Consider the following 17,921-nt stretch of genomic DNA (forward strand, 5'->3'; position numbering starts at 1 on the left):
CTGAGTCCCAAGAATCCATGGGGTGGCACAAGAGTCAGACAGTGAGTGAGCCCACAGCACACACACTGCATCACTAGTTCTTATAATTCCTTATTCGTTCAGTACACTTTCTAACCGAACACTGACTGGACGTGAAGAACTGGCACAGATGCTAGGAACACGAACAAAGTAAAGAAATCCCTCCCCTCCAGAAAGTGGTGTTACTGGTGTTGGTTCTTAAACAAACTACTTACATTTCTTAAAGGCAGGCTCTCTGAGCTCCTTGGGAACCTGCTAGGGTAACCTGTGCTCTGCGTGTGAACAGGCCTCACAGCCTTGCGTTAGGTTATCTGGCTTGTCACCTCCCCGTAGCTTGGATCTTCCTCCAGGACAAGGACAAGACTCTGGTCCTTGCATCCTCAGACCATGGCAAAGGATAGGGCAGGGGAGAAGAGGACAAAATCTAGTAGTAAATGGGTTAACGTCACACAGGGATGTTTACATTTGTTGGTTTGTTTATTTGTAACCTTAGAAAGAATTTTCTGTGCTAAGCATTTTGCACAAAGTCACAGAGAAGCTTGGGTCTGGGTAGAGCTGAGAGAAAGCCCCTCATCTCTCAACAATAATTCCAGGGCTTGATTACAAGCACAGTGTCAACTGAACATTCCCATTTTAAATAAATGACTCCTGCTAGAATATTCTTTTGTACAGTATCTGAAAGCTTAGAGAGATACTGGTAGAAATAAGGTGATGAAACATGAGATACACTTCAGGAATGTTTCTTAATAACATGTGAGGAGCTATCACTATTGAATGAAATCATCAACTGTTCTCTGAAATTCCTATGAATCTACCCAGAAAGGAGTCTTTCCCTCCTCCTTATCTTGACAACCACCCCAGAGAACAGCTAAGTCTTCACGTTCCCAAGTGTTTCTCTTCTCAGAATCAGAGTTCAGAATAAGCAGCTTCCTTTTTCATTCATCCTGAGAAGAGTGGAGCAGCAAAGAGCTCACACTGCCCCCTCCTGGCCCGCCCACTCCCTAACAAGGAACATACATTCACTGCTTCCTGACCCTCTTAGGCTCTTTTCACTCCTGTTTTAGAAAAAAGAAAAGAGAAAAAAAAAAAAAAAAAAACAGAATGCCCCCACAAAAGTCAAATGTCTTTATTTTATATATATAAAAAAAATTTTGTACAGTTTTAATTCCTATGTTTAAGAAAAAAAAAAAAATCCCTAAAATTGCCATAATGTTTAGATCCACTGCAAACTGGAAAAACAAGCTTTTTATATATTAAAAAAAAAAAAATTTACATTTTACAACTTTCTACATGCATGCACAAGGTCTCAGCTCTGTAACCCAAAAAAAGGGGGGGAAAAATCTAGATCCAACAGTGGAAAATTCTACATTTACAATCTCACTTGGAAGGAACTCAAAAAGCCCCCTTCCTTGCACACACAAAAGAACAAATCACAACACTCACACACCGGGACCAACTCCATCAGCAGATGCTGCCCCGTGGGGAAGGCAGAGGAAAGAGAAGACAGACAGACACCACAGAGGGCCAAAGGGAGCTCATCCAGGCCCAGAAGAGAAGGAGGGAGGCTTCAACTCTGGGAAACAGCTGTTTCAGACGAGAAGGGATCCCAATGTCTCATCACAGGTATTGCAACAGGGTTGGCAACAGGACTGAGGTGGGGAGGGGGAAGTGAAAAGGAGAGGGCTGAAGTGGGGGTGCGGGGGAGAAAAAAGGAGAGGCAAAAGGGAAATGAACAAGATCAGAAATAGCACGCAGAGTAGTGTAAGAGACCGGGGCCGATGGGGACAGCGGCAGAGTGGCGAGGTAGGTGCAGGACCGAGGCACAGCATCGTGGTGTGGAGGGAAGGAGGACCGGCCTTCCCCGGTGGTAAAAACGAAGGCCTGGGAGGTGTGGCGGGGATGAGCTAGGATGCCATGGGGTCACAGAGAAGCACTGGAGAGACGCAGCCACAGCATCCTTGATGACGGTGTGCGGGGTGGGGTGGTGATGGGTGGGCACGCCCCGACGAGGGAAGGGTGAGAAAGTCCAGCCTGTGATGGGACAGAGTGGGGGACGCTGGTCAGAGGGACCGAGGCAGCTACAGACCCCACCTCAGTTCACAGTATGCAGACAACTTCCCACACAGGAGAAGCAAAAGACAAACACAGCCACACACATGACAGTTCATCCTGACATTTTAAAAAATAACAGTAACAGTAATCAAAGAAGACGAAGATACCACAGTTCTGACGCAAAGGACCAAAACATGACCAGTCTCAGTTACAGCCCTTAGTGCTTAGAGAGAGAGTCGGGGTGGGGGGAAATGTCTTTTTGTTTTAGTTAAAAGGAATGAAAAAATCACAGTGATTAAAACACATGGCAGGTTCTTAAAATAAACACTCCCCCACCCCTCATCTAGGGCAGCAACTATGATCACAGAAACTTTCCCTTCTCCCCACCCAACTCTTCCACAAACCACACCACATCCCACTCCTGCCCACAACGGCAGTGACCCCAGTCACCATCCAGGCCCCGTTTTCCAGGATAGTGAGGTATTTAGAAATGTGATCCAGAAGGGATTCCTCTGAAACCAGGTCTTTGAAGAGAAGAAGAAAAAAAAAAACCTTCCCAGGACCCCCAGGACAGGATGTGTATCACTCGGGCTTATCTTCAAACCCACAGCCCCAGCCCAAGGCTGCCCTCCAGGCCCTGCTTAAGTCAGCCGTGCAACCCACCCGTGTGCAGACAAGGTAAGCACTGGCTGAAGTGCTTCTCGAGGAAGCGGTGTGTGGACAGATGTGCTTTTTCAAAAAGGACGGCAGGACAAACAATCCCCAGGCTCCATCATGCCCAGAGTCGCCAATACAGACAGGAAGCCTCCCTGGTAAGAGATCAATGGGGATCTTATCCCAGGGTGCCTCCTGCAAGGCAAGAACCAATGAGTTTTCCAGGGGAGAGATGGGCCTACAAAGGGGCATTGTGAGTTATTCTGAGGACTGGCCCAGGGGACTGCTCCAGCCGGGCCACGAGGACACTCCCCAACCTGGGTGCTGGCTGGAGGTATGTAAGTACTCCTTAGTTCTATCCCCCTTGGCTAAAACTACATAATTTAGGGATGTCTGATTTCAAGGCTCAGATTTACAGGGAAATTAAGTATTAGAAAGCCAGCAACTTTTGCTCAAAATGAGAGTGAAACTCTCAAGAATTCAGATTGGGTGCAAAGACTATGGAAGCTAAATGGGGTGAGGGGCTAAGTACCCAACAAAGGCAGCAATCTTGGTCCCTCATCCCATTACAGAGGGAGACCAGAGCCCAGAAAACCAGGCAGAGAGGGAACTGGGGAGACCCTGGCCAGCCAAGGAGAAGAGACCCCTGAGGCAAAGAAGTGGACTTAAGGCAGGGGATGAGGAGGAGCTGCTGGCTACCCCCCCAAAAAGAGATGAGGCAACAGGTCTCTGGAGCCGAGAGAAGAGACAGCAAAATGGGGGGTGGCTGGTGAAGAAAAGAAAAACATTTGTCTGAGACCACTGGGGTGGGTCAGGGTCCAGCCAAGCCACTAACTCTCTACAGAAGTCTACGTGGCATCCTTCACCAGGAAGGGGGAGACCCACCCCAGCATGGTGGGAGCAAAGGTGTGGGCAGTTCAGAGGGTAGTGGTCAGCGATGTTCATGGGGCTCTCTCCCGACCTTCCCCAAGGGGCTGCCTAGGAAAGACCCCGTGGAAGAAAGGTACTTGCCCCCCAGGGCCCATGAACTTCCCCTGCTCTGAATATGTGGATGGGGAAGAGGTTCGAAGAGCTGGAAGCAAACAACCCTGGGTGGGGAGGCTCCAACTCGGGTTGTGTGGGAGGACACGGGGGGATCCCTGCTTAAGTATTCCGGGTTTGCTCAGGTGGGGTGAGTGAACGGGGGAGCAGGTCCGTCTGCCACCAGGAGGCTGCGGGCAGCGCTGCCCGGGGGGTTTGGCACTGTGGCTCTCTGGAGTCAGATCTGTGACCCCCGCCCCCCAGAGAAATCCTTTGGGGAAACCACTGGAGAGAACTGCTACAAGAACCTGGGTTCGAGTGGGGCTCTGCCAGGCCCTTCCAGAAGAGACTGTTGGTGGGGAAAGGAGAGGGAGAGAGGCACTGATTCCTGCAGGGCCAGGGATGATACGAAACCGAGGGGGCGGGAGAAGGGAGGGGGAGCTTCCCAGGTACTGTTGACAGCAAGATGTCTCTCCAGGTTCACATGGGGTAAACAAGGAATGGGGAGGAGCCAGGTGGGGGAGGGGGGTAATTCAAGTAAAAAAAACGGCTAGAGCAAGAGGAAGAAGGGCGGCAGGAACGTGGCAGGGCCTGAGAACCAAGCCCCCACTGCCGCCCTCAGGAGCCCCCCGCGTCTCCCAGTCCCCCTGCTGTTGCGCAGTCACACTGAGGTCTCAGACTGCAGCCTCATGACAAACTTGTGCGACTTGGGGTCCACAAATTCCTCGGAGAGTTTGAAGAATGGGACCTTCTTGGTGCTGACCACCAGGCTGAAGTCCTGGCGTTTCAAGAGGAAAACAATGCCATCCTTGAGCCCGTTGGTTACCGGCTCCTCGCTCACAAGTGTCCACTGTTTGGCCAGCCAGCGTTCCTTGTGATACTGGATGGTGGGTCCAGCCGCCAGGTACCGCTCCAGGAAGGCCTGAGGAAGCGAGAGGGGACGTCTCAGGAAGTTTTCCCTCCCACCTACCCACGTCCCCTTTACCCCTCTGGGGGTAAAGCTTCCAAAGACCACCAAGATGTCCCAAGCTCACTCTATGCAAACAATCTCAGAATGCTAGAGCAGAAAACAGCCTGAGATCATCTGCCTGGGACCCTGGTTTATCAATGCAGGAGCAGGAGCCCACAGAGGTGGTATGGCTCAGCAGGGTCAGGTCTGGGATTGGCTCTCCTGACCCCCACATCCCCTGCTCTTCCCAGGTACCTGCTATGACCTGGGAAAGCCCTCCATTGTACTCTTTCCTCTCCCTTCTGCTCGAGTGGGTAGCACTCAGCAGGGCTGCACCAGCAGAAAGCTAGAGGCATCACAGTTGAAATGCAACATCTGTAGTGACCTGTTCCCCAGAGATGGCTCAGGGGAGGCAATTCTAGGAAGCTGGCCATAGAACTGGACCGTGGAACTGGCTCAAAAAGAGCATAGAGCAAACAACATCTGGTGGGAGTTTGGATCTGAAAATTCTGGAACCTCTACAGAGATGAGAAATAGGTCTCAGTTATTCCCCAAATGGTCCCCACACTCCCTCTTCTCAGCACCTAAGAAAGCTACCCCATTCAGAGATGGAGCAGATGGAGTAGGGATGAGAGACTGTAAGGAGGGAGGGACAGGAGAGGGATGGAGGTCAGGAAAGGAAGTGAAAGAATAAGGGAGAGGAAGCAGAAGGGAAGAGGCCAGAGTAAGGGAGAGAGAAAGGATGTTGGGGCAGGTGGGCCTACCTTGGGAGTCATGTCGTGCGTGATGCAGAACTCAAGGTGCTGTAGGATGCTCTCCATGGTGTGGTAAGGCTGCTGCTTGGTAGTGCGAAGGTACTTCTGCATGGCCCGGGCCATGGATGCGAAGATGGCCTGGGCTGCCTCCCGGGGGTCCATCACCTCCCTGGGGTTCTTCTGCTCCTCTTCCTGCAGCCGCTTAATGTGAGTGAAGGCCTCCTCCACTGCCACCACAAGCCTGGGGGAGACAAGGGGTGTGGACCAGACTCCCACCTCTCAGCTTCCCCCCAGCTTCAGCCCTCCAGCAGCCTGAGAGAGGTCAGGCCTTTGTGCTCTGCCTGAAGCTATTGGCTCTCATCTGGACTCAAGAACCAGGCTTTGGAGACTGTGTGTGTGCATATGAGAATGCATGCATATGGGTGGGAGGCAGAGGGTCTTCACCCCTCTAGAAATAGGAAACAGCTGTAGAGCTCAGTGAGCCCAGCCGGGGACCCATAGAGGACAATCAAGTGTCAGAGAGACAACTATAGATGGAACCCTAGAAAAAGCCTTTTTAATTAAGAGCCCCCCTGAATTGCACTTCAGTGCATGAAACATTATTAGATATAACTACATCAAAATCACACATGTCTATTCAACTGTGATAGCATGAGCAACATTAACTAACACCTGGGGTGGGCAAAGGTAAGGCCAAAAAATGTGCCACAAGTCAAGAAGGAAAAGGTAAGAACAGAATAGAAAATGGGCAAAGAAGTGAACAAATAATTCATAAGAGACCTGAAAGCCTGAAAAAAGATGAAGTTGTTACTAGACAGTAGTAAGAAAATTAAATGTTAAAAGGATACTACTTATTCATCAAAATGGAAAAAAAAATTAGGCAAATGACTGGTCAAGATGTTGAAAGTATTCTCTGAGTACTAGGCAGCAATAAGATCCAACAAACCAGATATACAGACAGGGTGAATCTCAAAAATACGTTAGCAAGAGGGAAGCAGGAAAAAGCAGCCCATTTACATTAAAAGTATAGAGACATGCAAACACCAGTATCAGGGAAACCCAGGAACCTGGGGACTTCAAGTAGCTTAGGATAGGATTCTGGGCCAAGTACACATGTGGATCTGTGTAATTCTGCTGTATCTCTGTTTATTCTTTTGCCTCCCTGAGTGTCTCAGTAAAGTTCCTTTAGAAAAGATCCCTTTGTCTTAGGTGAACCAAGGGGGAAAGTTTTCTCTTGGTTACAACCAAGGTAATGGGGAAGGAAAGGGTCCCCTATGGTAGCAGCAGCCCAGAAGATCCAGAGATCATCGTCAAGGCAGAAGGCAGAGGAGGCAGGGAACTTTTCCAGCTTCCTTCCCACGGCAACTGGAGACTTGCTGCAATGTCACAGAAATGGGGCTGCTAATCTTCCATCTACTGCAGCCTCGTGTAAAAACAGGATCAGATGCTGGAGGAAAAGGAACCCTCTTGCACTATTGGTGGGAATGTAAAGTAATACAGCCACTACGGAGAACTGTATGGAGATGCCTTAAAAAATCAGGAATAAAGCTACCATATGATCCAGCAATCCCACTACTGGATGAATACCCTAAGAAAACCATAATTCAAAAAGACACATGCACCCCAATGTTCATAGTACATACTAGTACATACAATAACTAGGACATGGAAGTCACCTATTTGTCCACCAAAAGATGAATGGATAAAGAAGATGTGGTGTGTGTGTGTGTGTATAATGGAAAATTACTCAGCCATAAAACAGAATGAATTTGAGTCAGTTCTATAACTCTGTATAACCTAGAGCCTGTTATACAGAGTGAAGTTAAGTCAGAAAGAGAAAAACAAATAAAGTGTATTAATGTATATATATGGAATCTAGAAAATGGTATTGATGAATTTATTTGCAGGGAAGGAACGAAGATGCAGATACAGAGAATGAACTTATAGACACACTGGAGAAAGGAAAGAATGGGACGAACAGAAAAAGCAGCACTGACATATACATACCACCATGCGTAAAACAGAGAGCTGGTGAGAAGCTGCTGCATAACACAGCAAATCCAGCCTGATGACTTAGAGGGGTAGGCTAGGGGAAGAGGAGGGAGGTGGTATATGCATAATTATGGCTGATCTCCGCCACTTTCTGCATTTTCTGACAGAAATCAGAAATCACTTTATGGCAGAAAGTGAAGAGGAACTAAAGAGCCTCAATGAAAGTGAAAGAGGAGAATGAAAAAGCTGGCTTAAAACTCAACATTCAAAAAACTAAGATCATGGCATCTGGTCCCATCACTTCATGGCAAATAGATGGGAAAACAATGAAAACAGTGACAGATTTTATTTTCTTGGGCTCCAAAATCATTGCAGATGGTAACTGCAGCCAAGAAATTAAAGGACACTTGCTCCTTGAAAGAAAAGCTATGACCAACCTCAGTTCAGTTCAGTTCAGTCGCTCAGTCGTGTCTGACTCTTTGCGACCCCATGAACTGCAGCACGCCAGGCCTCCCTGTCCATCACCAACTCCCGGAGTCCACCCAAACCCATGTCCCTATGACCAACCTAGACAGCATATTAAAAAACAGAGACATTACCTTTGCCAACAAAGGTCCGTATAAGTCAAAGCTATTTTTTCCAGTAGTCATGTATGGATGTGAGAGTTGAACTATAAAGCCGAGCACTGAAGAATTGATGCTTCTGAACTGTGGTGTCAGAGAAGACTCTTGAAAGTCCCTTAAGGAGATCACACCAGTCAATCGTAAAGGAAATCAGTCCTGAATATTCACTGGAAGGACTGATGCTGAAGCTGAAACTCCAATACACCTGAAACTCCGATACTTTGGCCACCTGACTCACTGGAAAAGACCTTGATGCTGGGAAAGATTGAGGGCAGGAGGAGAAGGGGGTGACAGAGGATGAGATGGTCGGATGGCATCACTGACTCGACGGACATGAGTTTGAGCAAGCTCCGGGAGTTGGTGGTGGACAGGGAAGCCTGGCGTGCTGTGGTTCATGGGGTTGCAAAGAGTCGGACACGACTGAGCGACTGAACTGAACTGATGGCTGATTTGCACTGTTGTACAGCAGACACCAACACAACTTATAAAGCAATCTTCCTCCAATTAAAATAAACCTTTTTAAAAACTAAAAAAAAAAAAAAAAAAGGAACAGGGTCAGGGCTCCCTTCCTCCTTCAAAGCCTGGAGGTCATGTGTGAGGAAGGGCAGAGTCCCAAGACCCTCTGTTCCTCCCCTGTAGAAATACCAACAGATGAAGGCAGGCCCTGGCAAGCAGTCGACACCAAGAAAGAATCTTCAGGCATGAACAGCACTCACATGACAATGTGAACATGAAAAAAGGAAGCATGAGGACAGTGTTTAAGAATTTACCAAGATATGGGCACTAGAACCTCATTTTTGCAGGTAAATATGTACCATCTGCTGAGCAAGCCTCCAAGATTTACTGGAAGGAGGGCTGGTCTAGCCTCGGTCCCTGCCATTGCCGGGGAGGCTCACGGGCTTTAACGGCCCCTGCCCCACTGTGCAGGCAGAACTCAAAGGCCCATCCACCTCCACCAGATCCCCAACCCCTGGTTATCCAATAATCTTGGTATGTTTTGCAGAGATAATCAAAGTGCCAAGTCGGCTGACTTTAAAATAAGGAGGCTACCCTGCAGACCTAATTTCATCACAAGCCCTTTGAAATGGAGTTCTCTCCGGCTGCTGGCCAGAGACCTGGTCTTGCTGGCCTCAAGGAAAACTGCCTATGGGTCCAGGTGACCAGGAATTAATTCTGCCAGCAACCAGTGAGCTTGGAAGGGGTCTCGGGCTAAAACTAGATTTGTTCTTGATTTCAGCCCGCGAACCCTGAGTGGAGGGTTCAGCTCACCTGCTCCGGACTCTCAGGACTGCACGACAATACATGTGAGTTGTTTCACAGCTCATTGTGACTTATTGAGGCAGGAACAGAAAACGAACACACACACACGCCAACCACGTCATCATCGGCTACAGACGCCAGGCGGTCTTCCCCTCCCCAGCGGCCCGGCCCCTCCCCGAGACCCACCTGGCCCTCCGCTTGCGCACCCTCCGCTCATGCTCGGCCTCCTCGTAGTAGTACTCGTTGTGGCTGTTGTCCCGCCTGCGGGCCGCCGCTGCGATCACAGCTCGGGACTGACCCGTGGAGTTGTTGGTACTGTTTTCTGTGCAGAAGCAGGAGAGAGAGAGGTTGGTCCCTTCAGAGCGCCGTCTTGATTCCCACTCCAGGAAGTCTGGGGCCAGCCCCCTGACACGTCCAGAGGAAGCTGGACCACCCCCCCAGGAACACCTCCCGTCCCCATCCCTCCTGGCCACGACGTCTGGGAGAGGCCCACAGCAAGGCCGCAAGGGGGCGCCAGAGAGCAGGAGTCCCGCGCGGGTGCCTCCCGAGCTCCCCGAGCCAGGGCTGAGGCGCAGACACAGCGGGGCCAGGGCAAGGGGACACACCGCAGCAGAGAGGGAAAGAGAGGTCAATCAGCAGCTCAAACAGCCCCCTGGCGTGGAGAGGGTGACAGAACAGGAGGGGCTGGGGTGCAGTCTGCGGAAGGAGAAAGCACGGGAGGAAGGGTGAAAGAGCCACGGGAGGCAGGAACTCGGGAGTCCTGCTTGGGAGGAGACCAGGAGGCCGAGGAGCAGGGCCGCTCACCCTCTCCGAGGGAATACACCTTGAAGCCAGACACTTTCTTGGCCAGGACGGACTTGGGCAGGTTGAGGAGGGCAGGGTTGTAGACAGGGAAGTCATGGTAATACTTCTCCAGGATCCACACTGCCACACGCTGGATGCTGTGGGGGAGACGGCAGGAGGGGAGGCGGAGAGGACAGACAAGGGTCGCAGGGGGGGACACATCAGGGCAGGTCGGCGGGGCCGGAGAGGACAGAGGGCAGGGACAAGCTGCTTCCAAGAAGCCTGGCTCGGGGCCTGCGGTCTACTCACCAGGCTCCTAAGCCTTCCCCAGGGCTGGGCCTGCTACTCCTTCACTGCCGTGCTGAAGCCCGGGGCGAAAGGGCAGTGGGCCAGGATCCCCAGCCAGGGGTCACCTCCTCCCCTCCAGCATTCCCCTCAAGATTCCTCGCAGGACTAAGGACAATCTGGGCGGCCAGGGGGGGCATCCTGCTCCCACGTTTAGGGAGCCGAAGAACCTCCCTCGTTATCTTTTCCCTGGGGGGTTCTTCCTCTGGCCAGCTCATCTCAGTGACCGCTCACTGAGTGCCCTCAAGAGACCGTGCCTCCAAGAGCTAGAAACGTGGTGATTCCCAAGAATCACTCCTTTCTCCTCTTTGGTCCATCCCTCTGTAAGATCCCTGATCCCTGATCCCTGTTCATCTGTTCACTCCCAACTCCTAACTGCCACCCTATCTGCTCCAGGACCCTCAGCATGATCCCACCATCAAGCAGCAAGCACTGTTGAAAACCTAGAATGGGCGGAGCACACAACTTCCCACCCAGCCTTCGGAGCGCGTCACCTAGGGCCCCATCACACCGCGCCGCCCCAGGCCCGCCGCCTGCCCCAGGCGCCTGTACCTGAGGTGGCCCACGTTGTAGAAGCGGCTGGCCCCGTCCGTGGAGCGCACGACCTTGAGCGTGAACTGCGGCTGCAGCTGGCGCAGCTCCAGCAGGACCACGGCCAGATAGTGCACAAAGAGCAGCGCGTCCACCAGGGACACGGCAAACTGCACCACGCCCTGGTAGCTGCGCTCGCGGGCGTCCAGGATGCGAACACCGTAGAAGAGCCAGTAGGACACGACGAGCAGGAAGACGAGCACCATGAGCAGGGCGCGCAGCACGAAGACGCGGGGCAGAGAGGCCTTGGGCCGGCGGAAGAACAGGGCCCAGCTGCCCAGCAGCAGGATGAGCAGCTTGAAGGCCACGGAGATGAAGAGGCCTTCGCAGGCCGTCCCGCACGGCTCCAGCTCCTCCCGCCACAGCAGTGGGGGCAGCAGAAGGAAAGCCAGAGGCGTGAGGAAAGAGAGCAGGGCCAGCGTAGCCCCCGCCGCCACACCCAGGTGCCGGGAGCAGTCCAGCGGGACGCTGTCTTCCATGTCCTTGGCGATGCGCGTGAGGTCATCGTGGGAGATGCTGTGCTCCGAGGTGCCCGTCACCACCGTGGTCGTCTCCCCCCAGTTGTCGTCCTACAGCCGGAGCGGCCGTGGTGATGGGGAAGAAGAGGAGGAGGAGGAGGAGGCAGGGACACAGGAGAAGAGGTGAGGGGGAAGAAGACAGACAGCAAAGCAGGCAGAGGAGAAAAGAGGGTAATCAACACTGTCAGAGGAGCCTGGCGGGCTACAGTCCATGGGTCACAAAGAGTCGGACCCAGCTGAGAAACTAACACTTTCCCTGCATGCCCAAGTCTGGCCTCTGCAGGGATGGCACATCTGAGACCTGGGCCCTCGGGGAGCTTCATGCCGTCAGTCAACCAGGAAACACCTGCACATGCACCCTCAGAACAGAGGGTCCAAGAGAGATGCCAGGGAGCTGCTCAGTCCGAGAATGGCACCTGAGGTCCAGACTCTCCAGGCAAAGCAAGCAGGCTCGAGCAACCCACTCGCAAGGCCAGGATGTACCATACTGTGCCGTGCTAATTCACTTCAGCCACGTCCAACTCTTTGCAACCCTATGGACTATAGCCCATCAGGCTCCTCTCCATGGGGTTCTCCAAGCAAGAATACTGGAGTGGGTTGCCATGCCCTCCTCCAGGGAATCTTCCCAACCTCGGGATCAAACCTGAGTCTCTTACATCTCCTGCATTGGCAGGTGGGTTCTTTACTGCTAGCACTACCTGGGAAGCCCAAGGCCAGGGTAGGCGATAGGTACCTATCCTCAGAGTACAGACAGCCACTCGAGTATCTGGTTAAGGGAGCGGCCTGACCAAGGCAGCATGGGGGAGGGAAGAGGACACCGAGAGGAAGGGATGAGGAAGGTGAGAGACTAGTGCAGGGCATGCAAGGCGTGGTGCAGACTCAGGGCCACTCCGGGTCTCTGCTCTGCCTGGCTGGCTCTTCTGGCCCGTCTGAATGCCTACCACATGGGCATTTCCCCACGGAAAGGGGAGCCTGAACAGAAGGCAGAAAGTGGAGGCACTGCCTGTCTCAGCTCAGGGAACCCGTGAGTAACCACAACCACTATACCGACACGTGTGCTCCAAGTTTCAAGAGCCTGGGCACACCCCCCAACAACAGAAGAGCTGATCAGGCTCACTTCAAGAACTCAGGAGGCCAGGTCTCTGGGAGAAGACGGGATTGGGAAAGAGGGAGAAAGATCATCTCCCTCAGGTACTGATCTGCTTCCAAGCCCCAGGAAGCCCCAGGGTCAGTCATAGAGATGTCTCGTGAGGTCTCCAGCTCCCTAAGATGCTCCCAAGAAGAAAGGGGGAATGATGCATGGACCACCTCAGTCATCCCAAATCCTGCCTCTTCCCTCTTCTAGCCCTGGGCACTGCCTCCTGCCCTCCCTGCCAGGGGCACACAGTGGGCCAGAGAGGCGGGAGCAATGGGCGGAAAACCCCCTCCCATCTCCCCAAGCTCACTTCCTCCTCCATCAACTCCTCCCTCTGACCAGCGGGTGCTATTCTACAGTCCGACACCAGAGGGCACCAGAGTGCCCAAGGGAAACCAAGCTGCCACACCTCTAGCCCCCACCCACCACCGTCCTCCCACTCCAGATTCCCAGTCCCCTAACTGGCTGGCATGAGCCCAGAGGAGAGGCAATTCCCATTACACAGCCCAGGTCACATGGGTCGTAAAAGATGAAAGACGCTGCTGCTTCCAAAGGGATCTCTGAACTCTACCAAGATTCTACAGAATTCTACTGAGACGAGATCCTAGCTTGCGTCCCTTAGTAGACCCAAAATGCCCTCCTCTCTGTGTCAAAAGAGGCCAGGTTTCCAGTCCCTTCCCCTTTCGGATGGACCTCCGGCTTCTCCGGGGATCCGAGTGGAAACACCTGGTCCAGACCTCAGCCCCTGATGCTCACCCGCTCATCCCCTCTCGTGGACTCATTGTCCAGCAGGGGCTCCCCCGGAGCCTGGATCGTCACCGACTTGTCCGCCCGGCTCCCGTCGCGGCTCTTAGAGCGGTGTCGGTCCCGGCGGTCCCTGCAGCAGAAGGCCAGGGGGACAGGCACGGAAGGTCAAGGGGAGGACCCGAGTTTCTCAGCGGCCGGCTGCAGCCCGCCGGCCCTGTGGCGCGCCCAGCCCGCGCGCCCACCCCGCGCACACCCACCTGTGCTTGCGGGAGCTGCGGGAGTGGCCAGACTTGTAGGAGTAGCCCGAGTACTGGGACTCGGTGTCCATGGCGTCCGAACGCCGCGCCTTGTAGCGCTCCAGGGCCACAGGCGGGGGCCTTCTGGGGGGCGCCCCTGCCACCTCCTTCAGGACCGGCTTCTTCAGGCCAAGGGGCACCTTCAGGAAGTCAACCGTCACCCTGAGGGACTCTATCTTGCTGGACAGGTGGGCTTGTCTCGGAGAAAATCAAGCGGCGCTCCTGAGGAAAGGAAGCAGCTGGTCGGGGTGGGGCTGGAGCAGGGAGGGAGGCCATGCCCAGGAAGCAGGGCGGAAGCTCAGGGGAGCCTCGCTCCCACCTGAGAACGGCCCCCCAGGCTCCTGCTCTGTCCAGTGGCCCAGTTCCTCCTGCCCTGCCTGCTAGCAAGAGCACCCCCAGACTGTGCCGCGGGGTGGGGGAAGATGACAGCAAAGGCCACCCAGGATGACCCAACCCTGGACCCCCGCAGGGGAGAACTGGGCAGCACTTTCCTATCCTTGGCCAGGAACTCTGGAGAACATGGGTTCTGGCCAGGCCAGCTGGCCGGCCCAGTGTAGACCGCAGCAGGAGGCAGCTAGCATCAGTCCAGAGGCTACCCCAGGCCTCTCATCTCCTCCCATTCTTTTTTTTTTTTTCCATTTATTTTTATTAGTTGGACATAGATGCAAAAATCTCCTCCCATTCTTAATGTCTGAGTGCCCACAGGCGGCTGCCTACGGCTGCTTCTCTTGGTGTTGTCTCCCTAGCATGTAAATCGTCAAACATACAGTTACTGTGAGGTTAAGCTGGCTGTCCCCCTTAAGGCTGTGTGTGTGTCTGTGTCTGTGTCTGTGTCTGTGAGTGGCCTGACTTGTGTGCATGCATAAATGTGCTCACATGGCCAGGGTAAAGAATGTAAACTACAAATCACGTGGTAAGGGGCAGGAGGGGAAGGTAAGCAGAAACCATTCTCTAAAAACCTGACATCCTGAACCAGGCAATGTCAGTAGCTTATCTGACCACTGTGGACCGAGGGGCAGCGTCTTTCTTCTACACTTTCACCTTCCAGTTCAGCAGAGGAGAAAGACCTCTCCTTCTCCCATCCTCCCTAACTCTCACCCAACCCTGCTTACCACCTCACAACCCAGCCCCAACCCCTTCACAAAAGCCCCCTTCACCCTCAGCACCCAGTGTTACATCCCTGGGCACTGAGCAGTTATTTCCCACCTTCACTCGCTGAGTCGTCACCTCTTGCTTAGGCCCCATCTAGAAACCATATCCGCTGCCAAGCCGTGAGTACAGTGGGGAAGAAACCCCGGATTCACAGCCCAGCAGGGTTGGTGCATGTAAACGGGTGCATACGAACAACTAACTACATCAGTGATGAAAGGAGAAGGATGAGGACAGTATGACAGACAAGGCTGGGGAGCACGGCTCCTTTAAACTGAGTGGTTCTGGAAAATCTGAGGAAACAACCACCAAGCCTGAAGGAGCCCAGGGCTAAGCAGGTAGAGCGGAGCGGAAAGCCTGCGGAGCAGACAGCCACCCACAGGAAGGCCAAAGGCAGCAGAGAGCTGGGTGGCCCAGTGGAGCCGGGTGTGAGGGAGGGAGAGGCAATGGAAGGTGAGGCTGAAGAGGTGGCCAGGGCTCGGGGTCAGGGAAAGTGTGCGTGCATGCTAAGTTGCTCAGTCACGTCAGACTCTTTTCGACCCCATGGACTATAGCCCACCAGGCTCCTCTGTCCATGGAAGTCTCCAGGCAAGAACACTGGAGTGGGTTGTCATGCCCTCCTCCAGGGCATCGTCCCGATCCAGGGATCAAACTCTCGTCTCCTGTGACTCCTGCACCACAGGCGGATTCTTCACTGCTGAGCACCGGGGAAGCCCCGGGTTGGGGGAAGAGCTGGGTTAATTCAGTGGGAAGCCTGGGAAGGGTTTTAGCTCTCCAGACAGAGACTGGAAAGAAGGGAAGGCAGAAGTAGGGAGACGAGGAAGGAGGTGACTGCAGCGATGGGGCAGAGAAGCAGAGGAGGTGTGAAATGGTCACATTCATGACATACGTTGGGTAGGACCAGCAGGCCTTAATTGGACTGGCTGAGGGGGAGGGGAGCATCAAGATCTCTGGCCCGAGTGTGAGAGGAGGTGGTAGTGCTATTACCAGCTGGGAAGACTGGGGAGGAACTGGCGAGTTCGGCTTCTGGCATGCTGAGTTCATGGCTGTGAGACAGGCAGTTAAACAGGCAGCTGAGCGTCAGAGGAGCTAGAGTCAGAAAAGAGGCTGAGCTGGAGGTATGGGTGGTGTGCAAGGTCAAGGGAGTGGATGGGATCACCCAGTGAGAGGGTTAAACAGGGGGTCCCTGAGAACCCCAACATGTAAACATGTCCGAGGACACAGAAGAGGCAAAGGGGCTGAGGCCATGAGGCCAGAGGAGCAAGGAGACCAGAAGAGTGGGCTCTCATACAGCCAAGAATTACTGCTTCAAGGTGGGAATAAAATCAGCCAGGTCAAGCGCTGCCATGAGGTCAATTATGCTAAGAACTGAAATGAATTTGCTTTATGTAGTTGTTAACTTTTCTCCAACTGAGCTGAACCATCAGTAATTTGAGAATAAGAACTATGATTGATACGGACTTGTATCCACCACCTTTCCACTGGCACACGGCTAGTAACTGATACCGCCTGACTCTCGGGGAAACTGCAAACACTGTAGGGAGATGAAATAAATGCTACCTCCATTCATTTATCTTCCTCACAGAGGTATGTGGAGACACTCCATGGCCTGGTGACGTTTGTCCATAGCCCCATATCAAGACAAGTATGTAACAGAGACACACTCGGGCAATGCAGACAACAGTATCTTAACCTACCCACCCTAAACCCTTCTAGAAACCTTTGCCACAAACAAGGCCCTATTCACCTTCTTATCTGCAAATTATGCTGGACTGCTCTACCCCATCTCCCGAGAGGCCATTCTCCTGGTCTAGTCCCTGATACAGTTCAGACACATCTCCTGTATCTCTCCTGTTGTGGCTCAGCCCGTTCTTCCTAGTCCTCCTACAAACTCAATTTCACCAGGAGGTTCGAAGAGAGCAAGTGGGTGACAGGGTGAGGGAGGTGGAGAAATAAAGAGGAAAAGGGCTGCCATGGACTTGAGTCTAGACAGAGACACCATAACCCAGACTCTCCGTCTCCCGAGCCTGAATTCTCACATCTGCCAGAGGAGTCAACAGCAAAAAGAGCATGGGATTTGCACCCGAGTATCTGAGTTTATAACCTAACTCTCCCACTGAGGAGCTGTGTGATCATGCGCAAGTTACTTAACTTTGCTGCGCTTGGCAGCGTGGTAGGCTCATTGGTAAAACAGGGGAAATGATGTTTTACATCAACACCTCATGGGGTTGTTGTTAAGTATACCGGAGATAAAAGTAGTACTTTAACTGCTCAGCAAGTAATAAGTTAAGCAATTAATACACTCTGACTTCAGGGTCACTCCTGCTCCAATCCCCAGACACTTCCTCTGAAACTTGGGAAAGAGGTGGTATAAATAAATCTTGCTGCTTGTACAACTAAAGCCACACACACAAACACTCACACACACACACACACAGCAGATCAGAACCACCACTTCAAACACACCCAGGAGGGAAGCTGATGCCATTGTGCTTCCCCTACAGATAAATTTCAAACCAGACAGGGTGCCAGTCCCCTCCCAACCCTTTGTTCTAAACTGTTCCAGCCTAGAGCTCCCTACCTTCCTCCCAGCTGCTGATTAAAGACCCAACATAAACCTGGCTCCCCTGGCCTGCTTCTCCCACCCCACCAACCCAACTCAAGGTCCTCAGAAAGCACCCAAACATGCTGCTCCCTCCCCTGCCAAACAGAGTGGCCAAAAATGAAGCCAGCTTCTGAGACCTTTGCCTGCTGTCTCCTGGAGCACCCCAGGAATTAACCCAAGCACTGGAGAGGCTATGGGAAGGGACTTTATGAGACACGAGAAGGGCAGAAGTTCCCCTTGTTTAATCGGACCCAGGAATCAGGGGTTTGGAGGGTCTCCCAGGTGGGCAGCATTCCCAGGGAAGAGAGTGGGGGAGGGGATCACTGGATGGGATCAACAAGTGGAAATATGGGCGGCACGACGGACCAGGAGGGAAGTCCGGACTTCGTCCAGGGCAGGGAGTGCCCTGGTTTAAAGGGTGGGAGGCTG

At 53.0% G+C, this 17,921-nt stretch overlaps 1 protein-coding gene across 1 annotated transcript in view; it reads right to left on the reverse strand.

Annotated features, from left to right (window-relative positions):
* Positions 1-1,128: 1,128 nt before the first annotated feature.
* The window catches only part of VANGL2 (VANGL planar cell polarity protein 2), a 28,069-nt gene continuing 11,276 nt past the window's right edge, over positions 1,129-17,921 (reverse strand). The window contains exons 2-8 of the mRNA XM_061120389.1: positions 13,700-13,960; positions 13,452-13,572; positions 11,004-11,611; positions 10,128-10,264; positions 9,510-9,645; positions 5,458-5,689; positions 1,129-4,666 (exon numbers count right to left, since the gene is read on the reverse strand). Of these exons, the coding sequence (XP_060976372.1) occupies positions 4,406-4,666; positions 5,458-5,689; positions 9,510-9,645; positions 10,128-10,264; positions 11,004-11,611; positions 13,452-13,572; positions 13,700-13,770 (1,566 nt within the window). The 5' untranslated portion in view covers positions 13,771-13,960 and the 3' untranslated portion in view covers positions 1,129-4,405. The remainder of the gene's footprint in view (positions 4,667-5,457; positions 5,690-9,509; positions 9,646-10,127; positions 10,265-11,003; positions 11,612-13,451; positions 13,573-13,699; positions 13,961-17,921) is intronic.

This window comes from Dama dama, chromosome 20 (assembly GCF_033118175.1).
Source record: "Dama dama isolate Ldn47 chromosome 20, ASM3311817v1, whole genome shotgun sequence".
Lineage (NCBI taxonomy): Eukaryota > Metazoa > Chordata > Mammalia > Artiodactyla > Cervidae > Dama > Dama dama.